The following is a 22,350-nucleotide window of genomic DNA, read 5'->3' as shown; positions in this document are numbered from 1 at the left end:
GAACCACATTTTTGACAAATTTTAAACATCTAACTTTTAACTCCGACTTTCTTTTAATATCCCCCCCCCTCCCTAAATATAAATTTCATTCTAAATTTTTTTAGAACCAGTTATTTTACCTTCTTTGAGTTGAGTAAACAAGAATATTGTGAACATTATTTTAGTGACGATTTTTTTTACAGCTAGATGAATGTTTTTAACTATAAAGCAAAATAAAAATAGATAAAATGAACTAGTACCTGATATTAAATGAAACTAGTGATAACAGTTTGAGGAGGATAGCTTCAAAGAGGGAAAAACTGCACCTGTTGATGACAAAACTGATCTAATCACTTAACAACAAGAAAGAATAAAAACTTATGTGAAAAAAAATCGCACATGATCTTTTAATTATCATTTGAGCAGAGGAGGAGGTTGAATGGAATGACTCCAGAGTTCTCAATGCTTATTTATAACAATGGTAAGTTATTTCGAAAACTTCATAAAAGTAGAAAAATGTACAGAAAATTTTTTGCCAGACTCAACTATAAGAAATTTTATTTGCTGGAATTCTTACATTTAATCTTAGATCTGGAAATGCTGTGAGTATCGCAGTTTCACATTTTTATGATTTTAAAAAAACATTCTTCTAATAAAATCACGCGCAATTTTTTTATTTAAGAATGACTTTTTAAATATATCTGGGCATTTCATGCATATTTACAAATGTCAGTGGCTAAGCAATGGTTTCTGTGGATCCTTTATAACAAGGCATATTCATTAACAGCCTACATTCATACCAATGAATTTGGATTGTATCAACAGATATCTCCACACAAGTTTCAAAACGCTGTATTATGATTATAAAAACATTCAGCAGAATTCGTATATTTAACGTTTTCATAATTATCCTCCAATCGGAATATGATTGAACAAGTTTCAGAAATCCGACAACACGTTATCCACCGAGAAACTGAAAACTGAGAAATACTGTCTGGAATGCAAAATATTCTTTAAATGGTACAACATGGTACATTTGATTACACATAAGCTTAAGGAATCCATGTTATGTCATATTTTAGTATTTTTTCACTCTCCTGTAAAACCTATCAAGTTTGAAATTGATATAAAAAAATTTTTATATTAGAATATATATGTTTGCTACTTCTGATGCGCCATCACAAATTGATGATAGTGTTATTTTATTATCTTATATTTGTAAATAAATATCTCCAGTGATGCTTTCACTTTTTACTACTGTACCTGTTGCCTCCTATCAAATTAATAATTCAATATCCATATGCTCAATACTTCCTCATACTCAATATTTTTAATTTTGGCGGTATCATTTCTCTTATAATACTAAATTAATCTATACTTATAATAAAGCTCAATGTGTGTGTGTGTGTGTGTTGGCGCTCTACAGGCCAGACCGTTTAAAATACAGCTACCAAATTTGGTACATGTATACCTTAGAGGTCGGGAATGTGCACCTGGGGTCCCTTTTTTTGAAATTTTAATTAGAATTTTAATTATTAATTAAAAACTAACTTTCACGCCAAAAAAAATCTTCCATTTTCCCCACCGCCAACTTTTCCGGCAAAAAAGTCTTCCATTTTCCCCACCGCCAAATGAGTAAGGCATCAGTTTTTTTTTCTCCCAACAGTAATGAGGCTAGGGTTAACTTTTTTCGGCGGATTATTTCAAACGATTCTGTTTATTTTCTTAATGTTTGATGCATTTAAAATTAAACATTGTTAATTAATCCATGTTTCAGATTCATTCTGAAGTACTTTTGAATTAAAATAACACAGAATAAAGGAAATTAAAAATGTATAATCTACATAGCGTTACCCCAACTGGCGTAGAAAAATTCATGCATTTGCGTTACCGTAGGTGGCAAAGAAAATTCACGCATGCGCATTATGTTCTGATTGTTGCCATGGCAACCATTATCAACGGATGATTTAAATTATTTTTAGGTTAGTTGCATGCTTTTGTAAGTAAATTGTATTTATGTTATATATTTTTTGTATATGCTTATAGTTTTAAGTACATCGTTTTTTAAGTAGTTTTTTTTAAACCTGTTTTCGACCGATTATTTTAAACGATTCATTTTATTTTCTTAGTGTTTGATGCATTTAAAATTAAACATTGTTTATGAATCGATCTGTTCATGATGAATCTGAGAAAATTTTGTTGACAAATTCTTGAGATATTACATAAATTAAGAAAGATATTCTTTAGTGCCCATAAAGTTTAAACGCTCAGTGACTATTATCAGTAATCATATTATTAAAAAAAATGCTTTGTTTCAGTAAAAAATATTATTATATTAATTGCAGATTCATCCTTTCCACTTTAATTTAAAGCATAAATTCTACGAGGGGTAGCAGAAAATTAGACAGGTACATATCACGTTACGACTGATGGTCTTTATAATATTATGAGTGAATTATATGACTATCAAAATTTGAAGTTTTAAAATATTTTGCTAAAGAATCTATTAAAGTTGGAATTGTGTAAAATATTTAATGGTACCACCGGAGTTTAACCCCCTTCTTGCGCAATTTTTAAAAATCGCCAACAACGGTCTTACGAAATGCTCAAAAGCAAAGGAGCAGATGTTCAATTATAGTGTATAATAAAGATTGCCAGCTTTGGCGCGTTATCGTAACTTGGCGAAGAAGGGGCTTAAACCCCGGTTCAACCTATTTAATTAATAAAATTTAAACGAACATTAAGATTGGCGAACCGGCTGATCGCCAAAGGCGGCTAGTATTAAATAAATAAAATGATGTAAAAGCAATAAATCATATGATGTTGTATTTGATCAAATTATCCTTTTATCAAAGGGATCTATAATAATAAGTAATCTACACTAATAAAATTCAAATTTTAACCAGTTCATTTTTTAATATGTGCCCTAAGTTAGTTTATTTCATGCTTTCACATCATCCCTTTACAGAATAATTCAAGACTACAATTGATTGCCGTAAAACTTCATCTAATATCAACATTAAAAGTGCAATTTTTGCAATATGACTATGTTTCTTGCGTTTCAGAAACGACTGGAATACATCTTGTCAGCCTGCACCTTTCTTCTTGCAATCCAAAGTTCCTTCCCCAGACATGTACCACTACAAACAGAGAATGAAATAGGATACTTGAAAACACCTGGGAGGGCTAGATCTAATTCTTACTGGAAAACAAAGGATAACGCAGTAGAACCTCCTCTGCTCATTGGATCTTTCAATATTCAAACACTGAGCAAAAGGAAACTGAGAAATGGAATGTTGATGCCCACCATTGAAAAGGTGTTATTTTCAACTTTTTTCGTCTTATTTTTATTAACAGAAGAATAGAAATAACATTTAAAGGAGGATAGTGTTAATATTTATATTTATTAGTTTCCGAAACAAAATTTCAAAAGTATGTTAATAAAAATGCAGGATGCAACGCGTGATTATTTTATGTGCTTATATGTGTTTCTAAGAGATTTGTCAAATCATATCCTTAAAAAACTAGTTACATTAAGCTTCAGAACGTAATATCTACAAAGCTTTTTTTTTTATCGATGAAGGCCATTTTGCAATTTTTCCTATTATTTTTTCCATTAACTTTTTTTGGAAATTTTTTCTTTCAATATTCCATTTGCATAAGGATTTATATGTTTTCTCCAATCTTGTGTGCATATTTTATATTATATATATAATATTTTAAAATTTAATTTAAACTTAACTAATTTCTTAATTTTTTGCTCAATTTAGCCCATATTAACTTCATTCTAGAATATTCTCTTATTTCCTGATCCCATTCCACTTTTCCTATCTAATTAATTCAACAGAATCATTGTAAAAATGCTGAATCGACTAAAAGCCTCACGTTCCCACACTCCAAGTGAAGGTATAAAATAACGGTGACTTAAAAAATTCTGTTTTAAAAGATACCTGTGTTTCCCTGGCCTGGTCGGTGCGTGTAACGAAAATCCCTATCGAAATCTCATTGCATATAAGCACTGTGGAGAAATATTTTCGCTATCAACATCTTATGTTATATAAGACCAGGGATAAAATGTTCATGAGCTTTCCCTCATTTTCGATGTGTGTCGTTCTGTGTTGTGTGTGTGCTCGTCGCTCCTGCTTGCACATAAGGCGTGCCACCCTCGGATGAAGTAAAACGACTTCAAAAAATCGAACATAATTTTTGAAGCAGAAGGCAGTTTCGAAGACAGGGAAGACACTGAGTTTTTAACTTCGCTTTATTTCCATCCCGGGAGGCACAAGAGCACGGACAAGCCCACGTCCGTTCACAGCCAGAAAAAAAAAGCAAATGAAGGTAAAAGAGAGGGAAAATAATTTTCACAGTGCTTATACAATGCAATTTTGATAGGGATTTCTCTACACGCGCCGATTTAGACAAGGGAAAAATAGATATCTTTTAAAAGAATGTGCTTGCTGGATGGTTTTTCTATCCCTTCACTCAGAGTGTAGGAACTTATCGGCTTTTAGCCGATTCAGCAATTTTAGAACTCGCGTTGAATTTATTAAATAGAAAAAGTGGAATGGGATCACGAAACAAGAGAATATTTTAGAATGAAGTTAATGGGCTAAATTGGACTGAAAGTTAAGAAATTAATTAAGTTTAACTTATATTTTAGAATATCATTATATATATATAATGAATCTAATTTAAATCAGAGGATTTTTCTAAATATTAATCTGCCTATTTCATCAACGGAAAATATGTGCTCGTATTTGGAATATCAATTACGGAAAAAAATTTTAAGCAATGGAAAAAATTTATAGGTTTTAGTTTTTAAACATAAACAGACTTTAACTAAACTGTCGGTCTAAATGTTATACAAGAATTTATATTTTATTAAATAATCACAAATTATCACAGAACAATCAATCGTTCTTTCAGTTTATTTCGATTAATTATAAAATATATGTGTTTTAAATCTGAACAGGCTTAATTAAAACCTAATTTCAAAAAAAAAAGTTTTCATCTATTTAATATTTTTTAAGAATTAACACGTTAATTTTAATGTGAGAACATACAACGTTTTAAAGAAAACTGAGAGAAAAAAATAATTCTTATTCAATTGCTGACATTATTTCCAAAATTTTTATGATTGAAATAGATACGATATTTTTTATTCATTAAAACTAAGCAACAGTCACCTTGTTAGTATCGCAAAATTTTAAGATGTCCTTGTTCTTCGACATTTTTTATGAAGCAATGCTGAAACAAACCACCATTCGTAATAAATAATAAAATTGCTCTGATAAATGCGCCAAAAAAACTAAACTAACCTGAGAACTAACTATCTACTTTAATGTTTTCATTTTAAAGCAAACAGCTGCGCATAGTATTTACGGTGATAAAATCATGACAAGCTCATGATTTCCTCATGTATGAAAATGACAAACTTAAAAAAATCTGAAATCGAATTAATATTGATATCATTTCACTTCTGTAACCAAATTTCATTTTCCAAACTTTGAGAATACTTTACATCTATCAAAATCTAAATTCACTGGGAACAATATGAATATAACTTTGTAACGAGGAATTGCTATCATATCATTTTATTAATCTGTAACAAGATGAAGTGAAAGATACTGTTTTACTGTAAACTTCTTGGGAATCTTATAATAAGCATTAGGAAGAAATTATATTTTTCTTCGTTCTTGCTGCTCTTAAATTACTAACCTATGTCTGCTTCTAAGGTAAGATCTCGTTTTACCATTGCCAGTGCGGAAGATCGTTTTATCGTTCATAATTGCGTCTAGGGTTCCAAGCTAAGAGATATATTCTCTACAAATCTTTCTGTTGCATAAGAAAAACCAGAATAGCAATCTAATAAATGAAGCCATTTGCGAGTTGAGTTGAGTTGATTAGATTAATTAAATGTATATTACTAGATTTAATCCATTTCTGTCCTTTTCCTAATGGCTAAATGGAAATAATGACCATCTTTAATCATCATGAATATGGTCATGATGATGAAATATGATCATGATTATTACAAAATTACCTCGAAACTGGACAAAGATGCAATTATCAATGACCATGCATATATATGCAACTTCCCTTCTTAGTATCTGAATACATAATTTCCGATTATGCACTGAAGGGATTCAAATGTTGTAATTTGTTGAAGTAGAAAATGACAAAATTTGAGGGAAATGCAATGTTTACTCTCACAGGAAAACAAGCAATTACATCTACGTCGGAGATTTAAAAAATTTAGAATAATGTTGAATAAAGGATACCCTCACAAAAAAAACGAGCAATATTATCAGCGCCAGAACAGAATAGAATTTAGAATAATGTTCAATATAATTTAAAACAGAATTTAGTATAACATAGAATAGATTTCAGGATATAGCATAAATTGTACTCTTTCTTATATTGTTTTAAATTCTATTCTATGTTGTCTTAAATTCTTTTTTTATCTCATTTACGATATGAACTGAATCATGAACATGTTATATGATGTTGTAATATAAATTTATATTGTCTAAACTCTATTTTATCCTTTTTAGTGTGTGAATCTTCCTTGTTGGTTTATATATGCCCTAATCTCCCAGGAATATGCAGATTCAACGAAAGTTAAATAAATAAACCATATTTATGCTTTTCCGGTTGGATCATGCTTTAATGTTTCTAAAAGTTCAACATAATCAACTCGAAGTTTTATTTATTATCTTTTTAAAGAAATTTAAAAATATAATCCTTTTTGTTTGTTTGTTTGTTTGTTTTGTTGTTGTTTTGACGTTACACCAGTATCTAAACGAGCACCAGTCTAAACGAGAATAGATTAAATAGCTTTTCCTTCTCTATATGTTACAAATTTTGATGACTGCCTCCAATATTTCGAAGTAACAAATTCTTGCTGAGTAGTGAAATCAAGAGCGAAAGTTTCAATATTACTCTTATACTTCTGCTTTAAACAATCAATTGATATGCATTTTTGTACATTACTTTCTTACAACCGGTTAAAACATTTTTAAATGAAAAATTACTAGAACAGTTTTATAATATATCGGTTTCTTTTGTTTAGTATTTTCTTAGTAAATTTTGAATTATTAATTTTAACTACATTATTAACTTTACTACATTGAACCAATTTTCAGATTGTTCACCGTTACGATTTGATTCTTATTTTGGAACTCATGACAAACGATCCTAAATTGATGGAAAAATTTGTGCAAGATGTCAATGAGTGAGTAACAAATTTATTTTAGTTCATTTCTAAACTCCACGACTCTGTTATAAAGAACGCCAGGACTAGATTTTTGGTATCACAACAAATGGCAGCATAAAAATTATATCTGCTTTGATTTACTTGCGAAAGCAGTATGTGAAATTAAAATGCTATGTTAATATCGAGTATTGTTGTATCATTTTTTTGCATTGTTTCAGATGCATTAATGTTTTCAATTGCATTAATTTTTTTTCCAATGTATTAATTTGATCACCATCAATTGACGTTACCGACTAAAACAGCAGACCTTTGCCATTGCAACGATTGCGATACGCTTCTGTTTGCTTCATCCGCCTTACGGAACCAGTCTGCGAACTTTTGCTACACCTACATAACATTGTATACTCCAATGTAAATATTGTAACTTCACATGGAGTACTATCCTATCAAAAATGGAAGTCACTACCGTTGGAAACACTGCCTTAGAAGAAGTTGCGTAGAAAGAATAAATCCTCCCGGGACAAAATGTATCTACATCTGCATTTATTTATGTATTACTCTTTTGAAGCTTGATGACGAATAGAAGAAAACCTCAACCTCTTTAGTTCATTTCTAAACTCCACGACTCTGTTATAAAGAACGCCAGGACTAGATTTTTGGTATCACAACAAATGGCAGCATAAAAATTATATCTGCTTTGATTTACTTGCGAAAGCAGTATGTGAAATTAAAATGCTATGTTAATATCGAGTATTGTTGTATCATTTTTTTGCATTGTTTCAGATGCATTAATGTTTTCAATTGCATTAATTTTTTTTCCAATGTATTAATTTGATCACCATCAATTGACGTTACTGACTAAAACAGCAGACCTTTGCCATTGCAACGATTGCGATACGCTTCTGTTTGCTTCATCCGCCTTACGAAACCAGTCTGCGAACTTTTGCTACACCTACATAACATTGTATACTCCAATGTAAATATTGTAGCTTCACATGGAGTACTATCCTATCAAAAATGGAAGTCACTACCGTTGGAAACACTGCCTTAGAAGAAGTTGCGTAGAAAGAATAAATCCTCCCGGGACAAAATGTATCTACATCTGCATTTATTTATGTTGTACTCTTTTGAAGCTTGATGACGAATCGAAGAAAACCTCAAGCAATGGCACATGAATAATGTTTAATCAAAATTGCAAGCTAACATGGCTGCAATTACAATTGAATCAAAGTGTATTATCAAGCCCCAAAACTTTTCGATATATTATAAAGTAACAAAAATAAACCTTAAAATGAAGGAAGATTTGTCTTTTACAATTTAAAACGTCAGTTCAGAAAATTTATTTCAGTTGGTACTTGTAACATTCAGATACCATTAAAAATTTTTTTAATTATTAGTATATCTAATAAATACTTTAATTTTAATATTTATTTTAAAATAAAGCGAATTAAATTATTCTGAGGGGTCACAGAAAAGTACTTGAACTGAAATATAAAAGAAGTGAGTTAAGTAAGCATGAACTTTTGAGTCAAGTGAGCATCTGTTTCTGTGAGTCTGTAACTGTGCCATTTGAAATTACAATATCACTCTAAACTCAGAGGCTAAAACAAATGCTTTCTCAGTTAAATTTAGGGGAAATTCCCATTTGAAGTTAAATAAACTTTCCTTTCTTCCCGCTTTGCTGTAGAGAGGACGTTACTCTCTTCAATTTAGGATTTAACAAAGAATTTTTTAATAGCTGCTAAAAATTAAATCTTTTGATTAATTATTAAGATGAAGAAACATCTGAAGAGAACACCTCGTCTGTCTTATTAAATATTTCAAGTATATATATGTAATGATATTTTAAAACCTAATTTAAACTTAATTTCCTAACTTTCAGTTTAATTAAGCCCATATCAATTTCATTATAAAATATCATCTTGTTTCCTGATCCCATTCCACCTTTTCTATTTAATTAATTCAATACAGGTTTCAAAATTGTTGAATCGGCTAAAAGCCGACAGTTTCTACACTCCGAATAAAAGGATAAAAAAAAACCCGTCCAGCAAGCACATTCTTTTAAAAGATATCTATTTTTCCCTTGTCTAAATCGGCGAGTGTAGAGAAATCCCTATCAAAATTTCATTGTATATAAGCACTGTGAAAATAATTTTCCCTCTCTTTTAACTTCCGCTTTTGTGCCGCTCTGTGAACGGACGTGCCTTGTCCGTGCTGCCTGTGCCTCCCGGGATGGAAATAAAACAAAGTTAAAAATTCAAAGTGTCTTTTCCTCCTTCGGCCAAGAAAATGCTTCAAACAGTTTTGCTTACATATATATAATTTGAAACATATCACGTTTCTATATAGGAATGAAAACACAGGAAATGTGTTCTGCTAAAAGCTGGCAGTTATATATATTACTTTGCTTGCTCTGTTTTTTACTTAGATTTTGTGAACTAAAATTAACACCAGTCTCTTAAAATAAACGGAGCACAGAAATTTGTTTGTTTAGTTTACAAATTTTAAAAATGGATACAGTTATAAAAACTAAAACTAAATTATGCTAATTTTAATTTTTTTTTCTTGTAAGTCTATTATAATTAAACAATAATCCCATTAGTCATTCCTGAATAGCTTTAATAATCTAGTGTTTTCTCGAAAATACTCGAATCAATACCTTTATTTCAGATTGTCATATTTTATATCGAGTTTTGACTAATTTATAGTAGAGGACTCGTTAAGATAATCGCATGTTAAATCGAAGGAAGTATTTAAAATTCTCACTCTAACGAGTCCATGCAATTAATATTGATAATTCAATAAAACAATTCTTATCAAGGGTATGTTAGGAATTACCATATTAAATAATAAATATGACCTTAATTAGCTTGTATCAAGTTCCATATTCATTCCATTTTATGATGTATTCCAAAAGTATATTAAATCATTTACAATTGAAGAGTAGAAACTAATCAGTATGTCAAAAATATTCATAATAATTCTTTTACATTTAGAAAATTATAAATTTCTTTTTATATTTTAGTTATGCTCCGGAAGGCGTCAAGTACAACATGACAGTTAGCATTGATCCGCATGTTAACGAATATATTGCCATTTTCTACAGGTAAGTTTGATAATTGTTAATATTTTTCTCATATGCAAAGAAAAATCCAAGAATAATGGTATCACACACAGTTAAGTTCCTACAAATTATTAACACAAGGAAGTTGCAACATTAATCCGATAAAATATTTTACCCTTAATGAGCGCATTTTGTGTTTTGTTTCATAACAAAGTTAAGCAAATCAAAAATACATTTCAGACTTTGTTCCGATGCCCTATTGTGTTCACGATTTTTTTTTTATCTATTTATAACTATGCATAAAAATGAATAATTGTTTTGTATTCTTTAGATCACAGAGAAAAAAAAACAATCTATATATCGACAAATATGATTCAAATTTTTACAGAGCTGTATAGTTTCGATGTAAGAAAACACAATTAAAATTACCCTTTTATCTTATTGAAATTTTGAATTCTAGCGTTTATTCACAAAAATTAACAAACAATCAAGTAATAGGTTGACGGATTTGGCTCAAAATATAATACATATTCATCATTTTGGTATTAAATTACTTCCAAAATTTTATTGATCTTGCCTTCTGTATTTTCTATTTATAGATGACTTGATTAAAGTAGAGCAGACAAACACAAAGATTTTAGGAGTCCGATTTAAAAATAATGTCCGTTTGCCAAAAGTTGAATTTTTTTTTTTTGGGGGGGGGGCGATTTTGTGAGTATGATTGCCAGATGTTTTGTTACAAAGGGAATGAGAAATAACCCTGGATGTAAGGGCTGGATGTAACTTTCTAGGAGACTTCAGGGATGCAAATCTTAGAATTCCTTTTTGCAGCGAAATTTTCCAAAACTTTATTAATAAAGTCTTCAATAATACTTTACAATAAAATAGGAATGTCGTACTTAAAATTATAAAACACCACTTTAAAAAAAAAGTTGAGAATTGAATTTACTAATGGATATTTATTAACACTGTTAATATAATAATGTCCCAAAATATATTAAAGCAATATTTGTTCATAATTATTTTTTCGACTGCACTTCTTTTATAATTAAATGATAGTACAAAATTAAATAGTTTTTAAATAAAAAAAAAATAGAGACTTTCCGAGCCCCTAAAGTTTCCATCTACGCAATTACGCGCCCTTTGTATTCAGTAATCCAGCCTCGGTCCTTCTAATGACCCTCGTTAGGGGTGATTGTATCCCGCATTTATCTGGAATTCGGGACATTTATTTTTCGAAGCACAAGTTTCAAGATTCAAATGCAATCCTAATATTTTTTCAGCAGCCCTAAAAGCCATTTGTTACCACATCTTGAAGCCATCCAAGATGGTGGACTTTCGGCTAATTTTTCGAAGGTTGGCAATATTTTGTTACACTTGGCGAGGAAATGGATATTAAGTATCACCGTAATGGAATGACTCAATCCATCTCCAAGCACAAATTTCAAGATTTAATGTAAATTTAATGTTTTATTTGATGTTTTGTATAATTTTGTATAATTTTTCTCAGCATATTTGCCGGTAGTATCATTTCTACTGATTGAAGAAAAAAATGGGCACATTCGAAAAAGTAATTAATAACCTTTTCTAAAGAAATTTGCTTTACACCTCTGATATTATTTATTAAATTTTTAAAAAACTTTACCGCTTTTTTTTTCGAAAAATTTCTAGAATTGGAAATTTAACTCCTGCAACCGACGTTCTAGTTCTATTATCTTTTTTTTTTTTAATTTATAGGAGAATATTCGAATATTTTCTCTCTGAGAAGCTTTCTCCTAAAACAGGAACGGTCAAAATACTTTTATTCTATTATTTTGCTCCCAATGATTTCAAAGAATTTTGATTTCATTGGCAAGGTGCCAAATAAAGAAACCAAGAATCATGAAGACTATTTTTATAACGTTTCTCTTTTTAATTTTTGTGCCTCTCTACTTTCAATTATTTTTTTATTTTTATCGTCTGCAGACGATATCGATTTTTCATTGCTCAATAGACACAAGCGGAAAATAAATTAAAGGCTCAAAGACTTAAAAGCTCAAAATAACTCAGGCTTAATGTTACTTTTTCTATGGCTTAATTTAGTTATTGTGGTTCTTATTTCGCTAATTCATCATGCCACGAGCAAAGATATGTGGTTACCATTAAGGAGCTTTCTTAATTTAAAAATACCAAATGATGTGTTTACAAAAAGGGAAAAATAAATTTGAGCTTTTTCTCAGTTTGCAATTTATTTTCTTTCTTAATACAGTCTTCAAAAAAATATGTTTTTCGTATAGATTTACTTGGAAAAATTTAATGCTGAAAACTTATTTTAACATCATTAAGATACTGACACGCGCTTACTTATGAGTGTGTGTGTGTGTCACAGACCGTTTGACCACGCACACCTAACAAATTTGGCACATGTATACCTTAGAGTTGGGTCCAAGAGCCTTTACTTTTCGTTTGATAATGCATTCATTCTACAGTAAAAATTGTGTTTTGAGTGGAAACTACAGCCTCTTAAAATTTTCTCCGTCTCTTTTTAAAATCGTTCTAAATTTTCTAAATCTGAAATTACAAAGCTCTGGTGTAATTCCGAACTAGCGGTATTAATTAATGTACTGACACCTTGTGTTTTTCTAGTTCTTTTTATCTGAATATCAAATAACCGATATATGTTTTAGAATTAGAATTCTTTTACGATCTCTTTATAGAAGTTTGTTATCTTTTTTTTCAGGACTGACAAATTAAGGATGCTAAAATCCGAATCTTATTACGATCCTGAGAAATTTTACCGCAAACCTTTCTTTTTGCTGTTTGACTCACCAACGCTGAGTGAGTAATTTGTTTAATAATTCTGTCTGTTCAAAAATACTTACGTTTTAGCATTTTACTGTCGCCATTCATCTATTGGAATTATTCTATTTTTTTATATAAACTAGTTAACTTTTCAAAACTGAAACCCTCCCTTTGGTTGTCTTATACCATTTGGATTGGCTTGAGTAATATGGATTTCAAAAGAAAAAGGAGGGATAGAAAATTCGATTATCTGATGCAACTGCAAAACAAATTGTATGCTAATCATGACTTGAAATTTAATTTGCTCGTGAAAGGTAGGTAGCGTTTCTTAGAAAATGAACATGAAGGAGTTAAAAATCACTCTAGTATGGGAAATTTTCCAGTACGTAATAATACGTATTGGGACGTATAATATACATATAGAGAAAAAAAAACTCCCATATTTGGAACTCCAAACGATACATCATACGATAATAATAATAAACATTTTTACACGTTGTTATATGCAATTTATAGAAAGAACAAGCGGGAGTGGTTTTCCTACAACTTTCGCGCTCTCTGTTATAACCTTGTTATGAACGTCTTGCATGGCATTGGCGTACAATAGTTACGTAACATTAATTTTTGGCGTGAATTTAGTATTTTTACTAAATCTATCGTGTCATCTTTGGTGAATTATTTCGCGATTAATCCCTGGCGTGCGTTAATATTATTCAAAAATCAAATTTGCGTTTTAGACACGTTTTTCTCAACGGATTGAAACAAAAATTTGCAAAAAACTGCATTTGTAGTTTCAAAATCCCATACCAAATTTGATATATTTAAGTCATTGTGTTTTTGAATTATAGAGTTTATATATTTCTGAAAGTACAGACCGACAGACAGTGAAACCTTAGTTAGATTTGGCTCAACATTTGACAGGCGTCTACACTATAGATGTTAAATCTGTGTACCGAATTTTATTTATTTGGCTCTCTTCATTTGTAAGTATCGTGTTAACTTATATTCGAACAACCGGAAAAACGGACTTCCTCTGAACAGAATTTACTCAGAATTTGATGCAAATCTGCAAATTTGATCGTGTATCAAATTTCAGTCGCTTAATTTACAGCTTTTACTAGTTATCTTTGTCACAGATAGACAAACATTTTCTAAAAATGTATTCTAACTCAGGGAGGCCTAAAACGTGGTTTGGTTTAGTTATATTAACGTCCCGTTTGAAGTAACACTTGGGCTATTTTGGGACGGACCTCGTAATTTTGAACCGCGGTCAGATGACGAGGACGGCAGCTGAGCTCCTAAAACGTGGAGATTTATTAAACTATCGAGTTTGAATTTTTTGACAATTACTATACTTTCTCTATACTATCTATACAAAAAAAAAAAAGTAAAAAGGACTGAAATGGTAGGAAAACTGGTCTCGAGATTTTAACGACTCTCTCGTTTCAGAGCGAAAAAAATCACTTCTTGGATTAATTTTTCAGCCAAGTTAACTCAGAAACACCACTTTCTAGAAAAATGAAATTTTGGGTTAAATCTTCTCTCCGAATTTGCACTTTTTTTTTTTTTTTTGACGATATTTGTGGAAGAAAAGTTTTTGTTCTTTCTTGTCCAAAAACATGTATACACAATAATTCAAATACGTAAGTTAGTTTAATCTGATTCAACATACAATTTTATCACGAAAATAGTAGATATATATACCATTTTCAGCTTAATCCGTAAATGGGTTGATAGTGCATCGGCTTGTATATTCATGGATATACAAATAAATTACAAGAGCAATAAGTTTGATAATGGTCTTTACCTAAATGCTGTAAATATAGGTCAGTCAAATAGGTCAGATGAAGTAAATTCAACTGCATGAGCTTCTTTTTTGTTTACTACGAAATTTAACAAAATTATGTGTTTACAAGTGAAAATCGAAAAAGGAAAGTATCTCTCCAACTGGCCATATGGGAAAAATAACACTTTCAAACATGATAACCTGAGAATTATTTTTCATGATACATGAGAATATCTTATTTGTGATCTACCTAATTGACATCGATTATACATATAGAGTCAGAAACAACGAAATCTGATGCCGATATATTTATAGGTGGCGAGGTAAAAAAATACATGAATGAATAAAGTAGCTCAAAGTCATTAGTTATCACACAGTTTTTGTCAAAAGAACATAAAATAATTACCGTTAAAAAAATTTTTTTCAAGAAAAATATTTAAATAGATTCGAACCTATAAGTCGAAGCAACGTAATATGATGATGTTCCAAGATTCATATACCTTCATCTTTAAAAAAAAATTATATGATTATAAAACGAGGGTTATTTTCATTTCAATAATGGGCCCACAATTATATTTAATGCCATTTAAACGCACTTGCGCATACAGACGCAGTTACTAAAACAATGAAAACGAGTTTTTTAAATATATTGAAAAACATTTTTTTAATGTATTAAAATTAGAGAAAGAATTATACAAAAGTGGTATAACTTAAAAATAGGGTGTGTTTTTTTTAATTTAAAAATCGTCTAAAAAAGATTTTTCTATCATAATAAGTCCCGAAGTTATTCCGAAAACATGTTAATTCCTTCTTAGTAAATAGTTACTAAATACGAAATAGCTGTCTGCCGAATTTGATGTTTGAAGATTAGCAATCTGCTGTATTGAACATCTAATTTTTAATCGTGAGCCTCGTAATTCATACATAGTAAATCACCGTATAAACAACATCATGTCAACAACGATTTCGCAACTGCAAACCAGCGAATTTTTGATGACGCTTTGGATTTGAAGTCAATAGATAACCACATATTGGCTACTCCGATCCGCCACTAAGGTACACAGAAAAATCTGAATGGCCATATCACCGCAACGGCATTGGCGGGAACCGAGCTGAATCCTAAGAGCCATCACTAGTCCTGATACAACCCGTCCCATCACCGAATAGGGTATAGCAGACCTTACATCATTTATGCACTCACCTGGTTGTAGACAACCAACAACCATACCGGAAGCTTCTCAGCCCCATGTCTGAAGTACCCTCCGATGGGCGGAATCAATGGATTCAAAAATGTTATAATGGTTCACATATTTTATTTCTTCATTCATCGTTGAAAAAAGCCTTCTGTTTTCTCTCAAATTGCATACGCACAAGTAAATACAAACAGAAATAGGAAAATTCCATCAAAAAATTAGCATCTGAATGCTTTTTAATGCTGTCAACAGATTCCCTACTACAATTAAAAACAAGCAAAATATGTCGTTTGGTTTATAAACATGCTCTTCCCCACTAGAGGCACATAAATTATGGGGATGAGAAGTTTTCGATCTGATGGTTGGTTCTCGCTTCCTTGGTGAGTAAAGATAGGTGTCTGGTCAAGTTACCTCCACTCTCATGACGTGTCTGCTATAGGAAGCGTATTACCATGACCGGTGACATTAGGACTCAACCATAATCCCCTCCCACAATATTGTAACAACTATTCATTTATCCGGATGCTAAGGCAAGGTAGGAGTGGTTCGCTTTCGCATGTATTAATATACCCTATCTAAATACGTGTAAATCACATTGCCTTTGGGAGGCATCTTCATATTTATTTTCATTTCATACCAGCCACCATCATACTACCTCAAATTTTCTATCGGTAAAGCCCAAGTGTTTCCTTTTAAATGATTCCTTAAATTGAGAATTTTCTGCATATGCAATTTTTGCTCAAATTCTTCAAAAACAATAGTAGATACAAAAAATAAAGTTTTAAAAGTATAACTGCCTTAAGATATACAAATATAGAAACGGGTGAATTTTTTTACTATTTCTTTTACTTTTTACATTCATTCATTCATTTATTTATTGATTCAATAATTCTAAGCCTTTAGGCTCTTTTTTTTTAATAATATGCACCGAAAGAAATAGTCCAAAATGTTTTCCAAAATCTGATTCTACCTTTTTTTTTTTTTTTTGCTTATAGGAGACATGAAGCGGTTCGGACTCATTGGATATCACGTGAAGCCATCTCAAGCTGTTAGAGAAATTGATGCACTGGCCGATGTATACGATTTTATGAAAGATAAATATGATATCGAGGTAAAAACCTTATAATACGTCAGAATACCTTGATTTTTCCTAGAAATATCGTTAGAAATGGTGCAAAAGAAGCAATAATAATTTTGTTTATTCAATAAAAAATAAAATCCATCCTCCTAAAAATTAAATTTTAATATGTTTAAATATCTAATCAAGGAGAATTTTCAATAGGTTATACAAAAGAAAAGTTATTCTTGAAAATTAACTTTGAGTTATTTAAATAAAGTTTTGTTTATTAAATAAACCAAGGATAATTATGGGAATTACTTCTGCTATTCATCAGTTGTATTTGAGGCCAATTCATGCTAACATAATAATTGTAAAGTGATATGCGTAAAATCAAATTTTAAATCTACTGAGCATGATGCAATTGTTATTCATAACAATAACAAACAAATATTCTTTAACTGTCTTATATGACAATTTTTTTAATTCTTACATAGTAATATCATTTTTGTTCTTTTATTGAAAATTGCTATTAACGTTCATTTGAAATTGTTTTCTATTTATATTGGAATCATCCATATTCGTTAGTATTATTAAAGTGCGTTTGATTAAATGTTTTCTTAATTTATAATATTTTCAATTTGTTTTACTTAAATTTATATTTTTTTTATAAATATGTGAATAAATTTTATACCAGTATAATTGGAAAATCATAAACCTATAAACATCATCTACCGAAAAACGGACAATTTTTTAAAAATTTCCATAGATTTCGGAACTATTAAATGGAAACTTGAAAATCATTTTCGCAAAACAATCATCTTCCTCATTAAAACTGTAACGTACGCGATTTAATTTAAACTACTCAACTTAACGATTTCAGGGAAAAACGCAAACGATAATTTAAGGAAATTCTTTTCGAACTTTTTTTTAAATACTAGAGTTATTAAATTTTTTTTCTTACAACAGTGAGCATTATTTTGTTACACATGTAAATTTGTCTGGTTCCCTATCAATTTTGCGTATTAAAAGAATCTGATGTTCCAGCATTTGGTAATTAGAGAAGTTTTATTTATAATATTTTGCCGATACTAAATGCTGATGCAACAGAAACAGCGAAAAGTAAACAGCAAAACATTTTTTTTTTACTCAATAAGATTGGGTAAATGTAAACAAACACAAAGCTATAATGCAGTATTAAATACACAGATGGCATAAAAATTGTGCTTACCATGTGACTATGACGTCGCATGTAATTATATTACGAATATACTGAAGAACTTTTTTTATTTCAGGACATCTTGATAATGGGCGACTTTAACGCAGACTGCGATTATGTGAAGGAACAGAACTGGGACAGCATCTCGCTCTGGACTAGACACGAATTCACCTGGGCCATCCCTCGAACTGAAGACACCACCACCAATTACAGAAGTTGTGCCCTCGACAGGTCAGCATTTACAAATATTACTACATTCAAGAAAATAAATTCACTGTCTCTACAGCTTATTTTAATTCATTGTTTGATTAATATCCCCTTTAGAAGCTGTGAAAATTCTTTTAAAATAACACTTGTCATTTTGAATCATAAGTGGATGAAGAGTATGACAGTACCCACCAATATTCACACACGAGAAACCATCCAATATATTCAAAACATTATAACCTGTCTCAGACGAGTTAGCGGATGTGATGCAATAAATGCATGATATCAGACGATTCTATTTTGATAAATTAGAAGACGGATGTGAATCAATGTTTGCTAATTTTGGCTAAGTTTTCTCCATTAGTAAATTATTGAAATATATAAGTAAAAAAAGGAGAGGTAAATGGAGTTCAATACAATTGTTTATACTACAATCATACTTCTCCTAGACTCTCTAAATTTCATGTTTTTCTTCTACTTAGCAAATGCATTCGACTTACTAAACTTGATAATCAGCCATCCACTCGTCAAAACCACACAGTGTAACGATATCAAATTTACAAACGATATTATATATATATATATATATATATATATATATATATATATATAGCTACATTTAATATAATAGTACATAATTTATGCTGGTTTACCAAACTATTTCTCAAATCTATTATTCTATACAATACCTTTGTCTCTAAATCAGAAAAAATAAAAACTCGGAATAATTTCCTAAACGCAGCAAAAAAATACCCAAAAATTTTAACCATTTATTTACAACTATGTAAATCAGCATAAGAAAGAAGCCAGATCGGAATGTTGATTTGGAAAGTTTACAAATTTATTCACTTCAAAATGGAACACGTTTCGCTTCTTCAGAAAGCATTGTTAAGATAGCATTACAAGAAATGCGATAGTGAAAAAAAAAATATCGAGATTTTTATTGTTTAGCAACACTTTTGGAAGCAAGTAAAAGATCTAAAGGTGCGTGCTTTAAAGATTTTCTATTTTTGGAAAAAAAATGCTTTAAGAACTCATTTGTATGAACGATTTATAGAATGTTCTTCCTGGAATGCTATTATCTTCTTATTAATATTCGTTATCTATAGAGAGGGAATGATATTCAGTTAGCGTCCGTATCACCAAAGGAATGAGGAAACACTGACGAAATAAAAATGGCGCAAGGTCTTCGATACTGACATTTGGATTAAGAATAATTTGTAAAATCGTATGCTTTTTGAAAATGCTTTATATGATAATAATACAAATCAAATTTAATAACCACATTAAGATCGATCTTCTTACAAAAGTCATGTTAGTATTCCTGTACCTAAAGCTACTAGTACTTTAGCGAAATCCAAGAGCCATCAAAGAGAAGCTCGAATTTTGGTCATCGAAAACAGGCTTGACCGCCAAAATAGATGAAGAGAACTTTCAAGCATATCATCAAGTGTTCGCCGAAATTTTTTCTTCACAAAGACTGACCAATAATTTTTGATGTAATTAGCGCGGAAAGATGGAGATAATACTTTTTCTGAATTTGGAATCGGAATAGACAACAAACTGTAACTACAGTATACGAATTGACAAAAGCCTAAATTAATTGAGCTTTAGAATCTTATTTTGTATTTAATAAAAATATTACAGCAAAGAAAATCAAATCTTCATAAATATATCTTATGATGTTTTTCATTTAAGCATGAAGATTTAATTGCCGAATACGTTATACTTTTTTTTTCTTTTTACAAAATGAGAATATATTTCAATTCAAAATTCTAGTTAATATTGTGTTGTATATATGTAAATACGTGAAAAGTTATTGATGGATAGGAGATCTATTTTAAATGCAACAGCAAAATGCACAAATCAACTCAAAAGTGGAAACGAAAGACCTGTAAAAATACAAACACAATAAAAAATTTACTATATGGAGCATTTTATTTTGGATTTGTCAAATTGAATATTGATACAGTCCGCTTCTTGCGCCTAAAGTCATATATACGAAAAATTGCTCCCTTTTGATTACTCAAGGAAATTTCAGTAGTGTTCTAGCAGCTTAAGACCATCTTTTTATTGTATTACTTAAGTAAATGCGTATTGCGTTAACCATTTGCGATGCAATTCTTGTAATCTCTTTTCCAAACAGGATTGTATACGCTGGTGAAAACATGAATTCTGGTGTCATTCTATCATCTGCAGGAGCATTTGACTATCGATACGAGTTCGATGTAACGATGGAAGAGGTATGTCATTTTATTCAAGATAAGATGACTCAATAAGTCCCGTTTACTAATATCAATCCTCAAAAACACATTATTCTCACAAATAAAAGAAGTTATTTTAAGCATTGAGGAAAACGTCTTCGAAATTTACATAAAAGTTAAATTTTTTTTATGTAAATACACATTAATTTGCACAAAATGCACACATTTGTTTACGTTGATATAAAATTTTCAAATCTATCTGCTTCATTTATTAATTTTGTACCCCGGTAAGATGACAAAGACAACACTTGAGCAGCCCCCCCCTTCTCCAAACTTTCGCACCACAGCAACAGGAGGATGTGTGGTCGAAGTAGATACGATGTAGGATTTAGTATGCACCAGGTAACGTAATACACGATAGATCTCATACGAGCATGGAATTATCGTTTTTCAAACTTACACACTGAAATGAACCATTCAAAGACGTTATGATTTGATATAAAAATTACGCTGTGAAATCCATCTCGAGTGCTGTATGAATTCTTGATTAAATCAGTAAGACAGCATATTCTCAAAACAGAAGATGTCATCTAATTAGAAAATGAAAAAAGCAAAACGTTTAAGGAATTGTCTCTTGTCTCATTCTGCATCCTTTTAGGTTTAACTAATTCAAATATTTAGTTTAGTTTAACCTCTTAATTGTTGCTTTTTTTTAAAAAAAAATTATGTGTCTGCTGCAATATAACCATGTTTCATAAAATACAAAATCATCGAAACTGCAAACAGTTGCATACCGTTTTGCGCTTGAGAGCTAATATTCAAAAAATTGTTAGCAAATATATATAAAACAAATTAATTAACCCCCTCAAGTCCTGTAGGCCCCCTGATCGCGACGAGGGGGTGTTCCTAGGTGGAATGGGTGATGCACGTTGGGAGTTTTACTCCTGGTAGGGCCACCCTAGGCGTGAAGGCCATTCCATTATACCCAGCTAAGGTCTGCAGGTACCGGAGCTGAATCAGTCTTCTACCCTTGGTGCTCCAGTCTTTGACCACAGAAGCTGCTTATTTACCCCATCCATGGTTACGTCCCTCTAAGGTGCAGGCTTCGCCTGAACACATCCTTGCCTGCCTGGGGTTTACCAGACGGGATATGACAAATAGTTCACTGATGCTTTTGAACTTTTTTTAGGGTGCACAATATCATGGACCTGATCTAGCCCTGCTGATCTTCGGGATAGGCAACAACAACAACAAATGAATTAAGGTTTTGAAATCAATTCGTAACTATTTTCAGCTTACAAAAAGCTTCCAAAATATAACAAAAATATCAAAATCATTGCAAAATTAGACATGGTGTTCAAGGATTTGCATCTGAATGTAAAGGCCATATTTATTCAATTAAGAATCAGTATAGTTTCTGCATTTTTGTGAATAATGTGTGGTTTTTGCATCGAGCCATAGTGTCTTTGAATGATTTAATTTTAATTTACCAAATTAGAAATAAATATTAAGTTTGAATTGCACAATATCATGGACCTGATCTAGCCCTGCTGATCAGACATTAAAAAATAATAATATTAATTTATAAACCAATCATTTCAAAATTCAAATCCAAGTAAAATACTATATGTTATCGTCGATTAA

General features: G+C 30.7%; 1 protein-coding gene across 1 annotated transcript in view; it reads left to right on the top strand.

Moving 5' to 3' along the window:
• The first annotated feature begins 326 nt into the window (after window positions 1-326).
• The window catches only part of LOC129966888 (deoxyribonuclease-1-like), a 33,931-nt gene continuing 11,907 nt past the window's right edge, over window positions 327-22,350 (top strand). The window contains exons 1-8 of the mRNA XM_056081497.1: window positions 327-460; window positions 3,045-3,296; window positions 7,125-7,213; window positions 10,221-10,301; window positions 12,979-13,076; window positions 17,015-17,130; window positions 18,372-18,526; window positions 20,649-20,745. Of these exons, the coding sequence (XP_055937472.1) occupies window positions 458-460; window positions 3,045-3,296; window positions 7,125-7,213; window positions 10,221-10,301; window positions 12,979-13,076; window positions 17,015-17,130; window positions 18,372-18,526; window positions 20,649-20,745 (891 nt within the window). The 5' untranslated portion in view covers window positions 327-457. The remainder of the gene's footprint in view (window positions 461-3,044; window positions 3,297-7,124; window positions 7,214-10,220; window positions 10,302-12,978; window positions 13,077-17,014; window positions 17,131-18,371; window positions 18,527-20,648; window positions 20,746-22,350) is intronic.

The sequence above is a fragment of the Argiope bruennichi genome, chromosome 4 (genome assembly GCF_947563725.1).
Source record: "Argiope bruennichi chromosome 4, qqArgBrue1.1, whole genome shotgun sequence".
NCBI lineage: Eukaryota > Metazoa > Arthropoda > Arachnida > Araneae > Araneidae > Argiope > Argiope bruennichi.
Note: the sequence above shows the minus strand (reverse complement) of the source record. Positions and strands in the feature narration are given on the sequence as shown.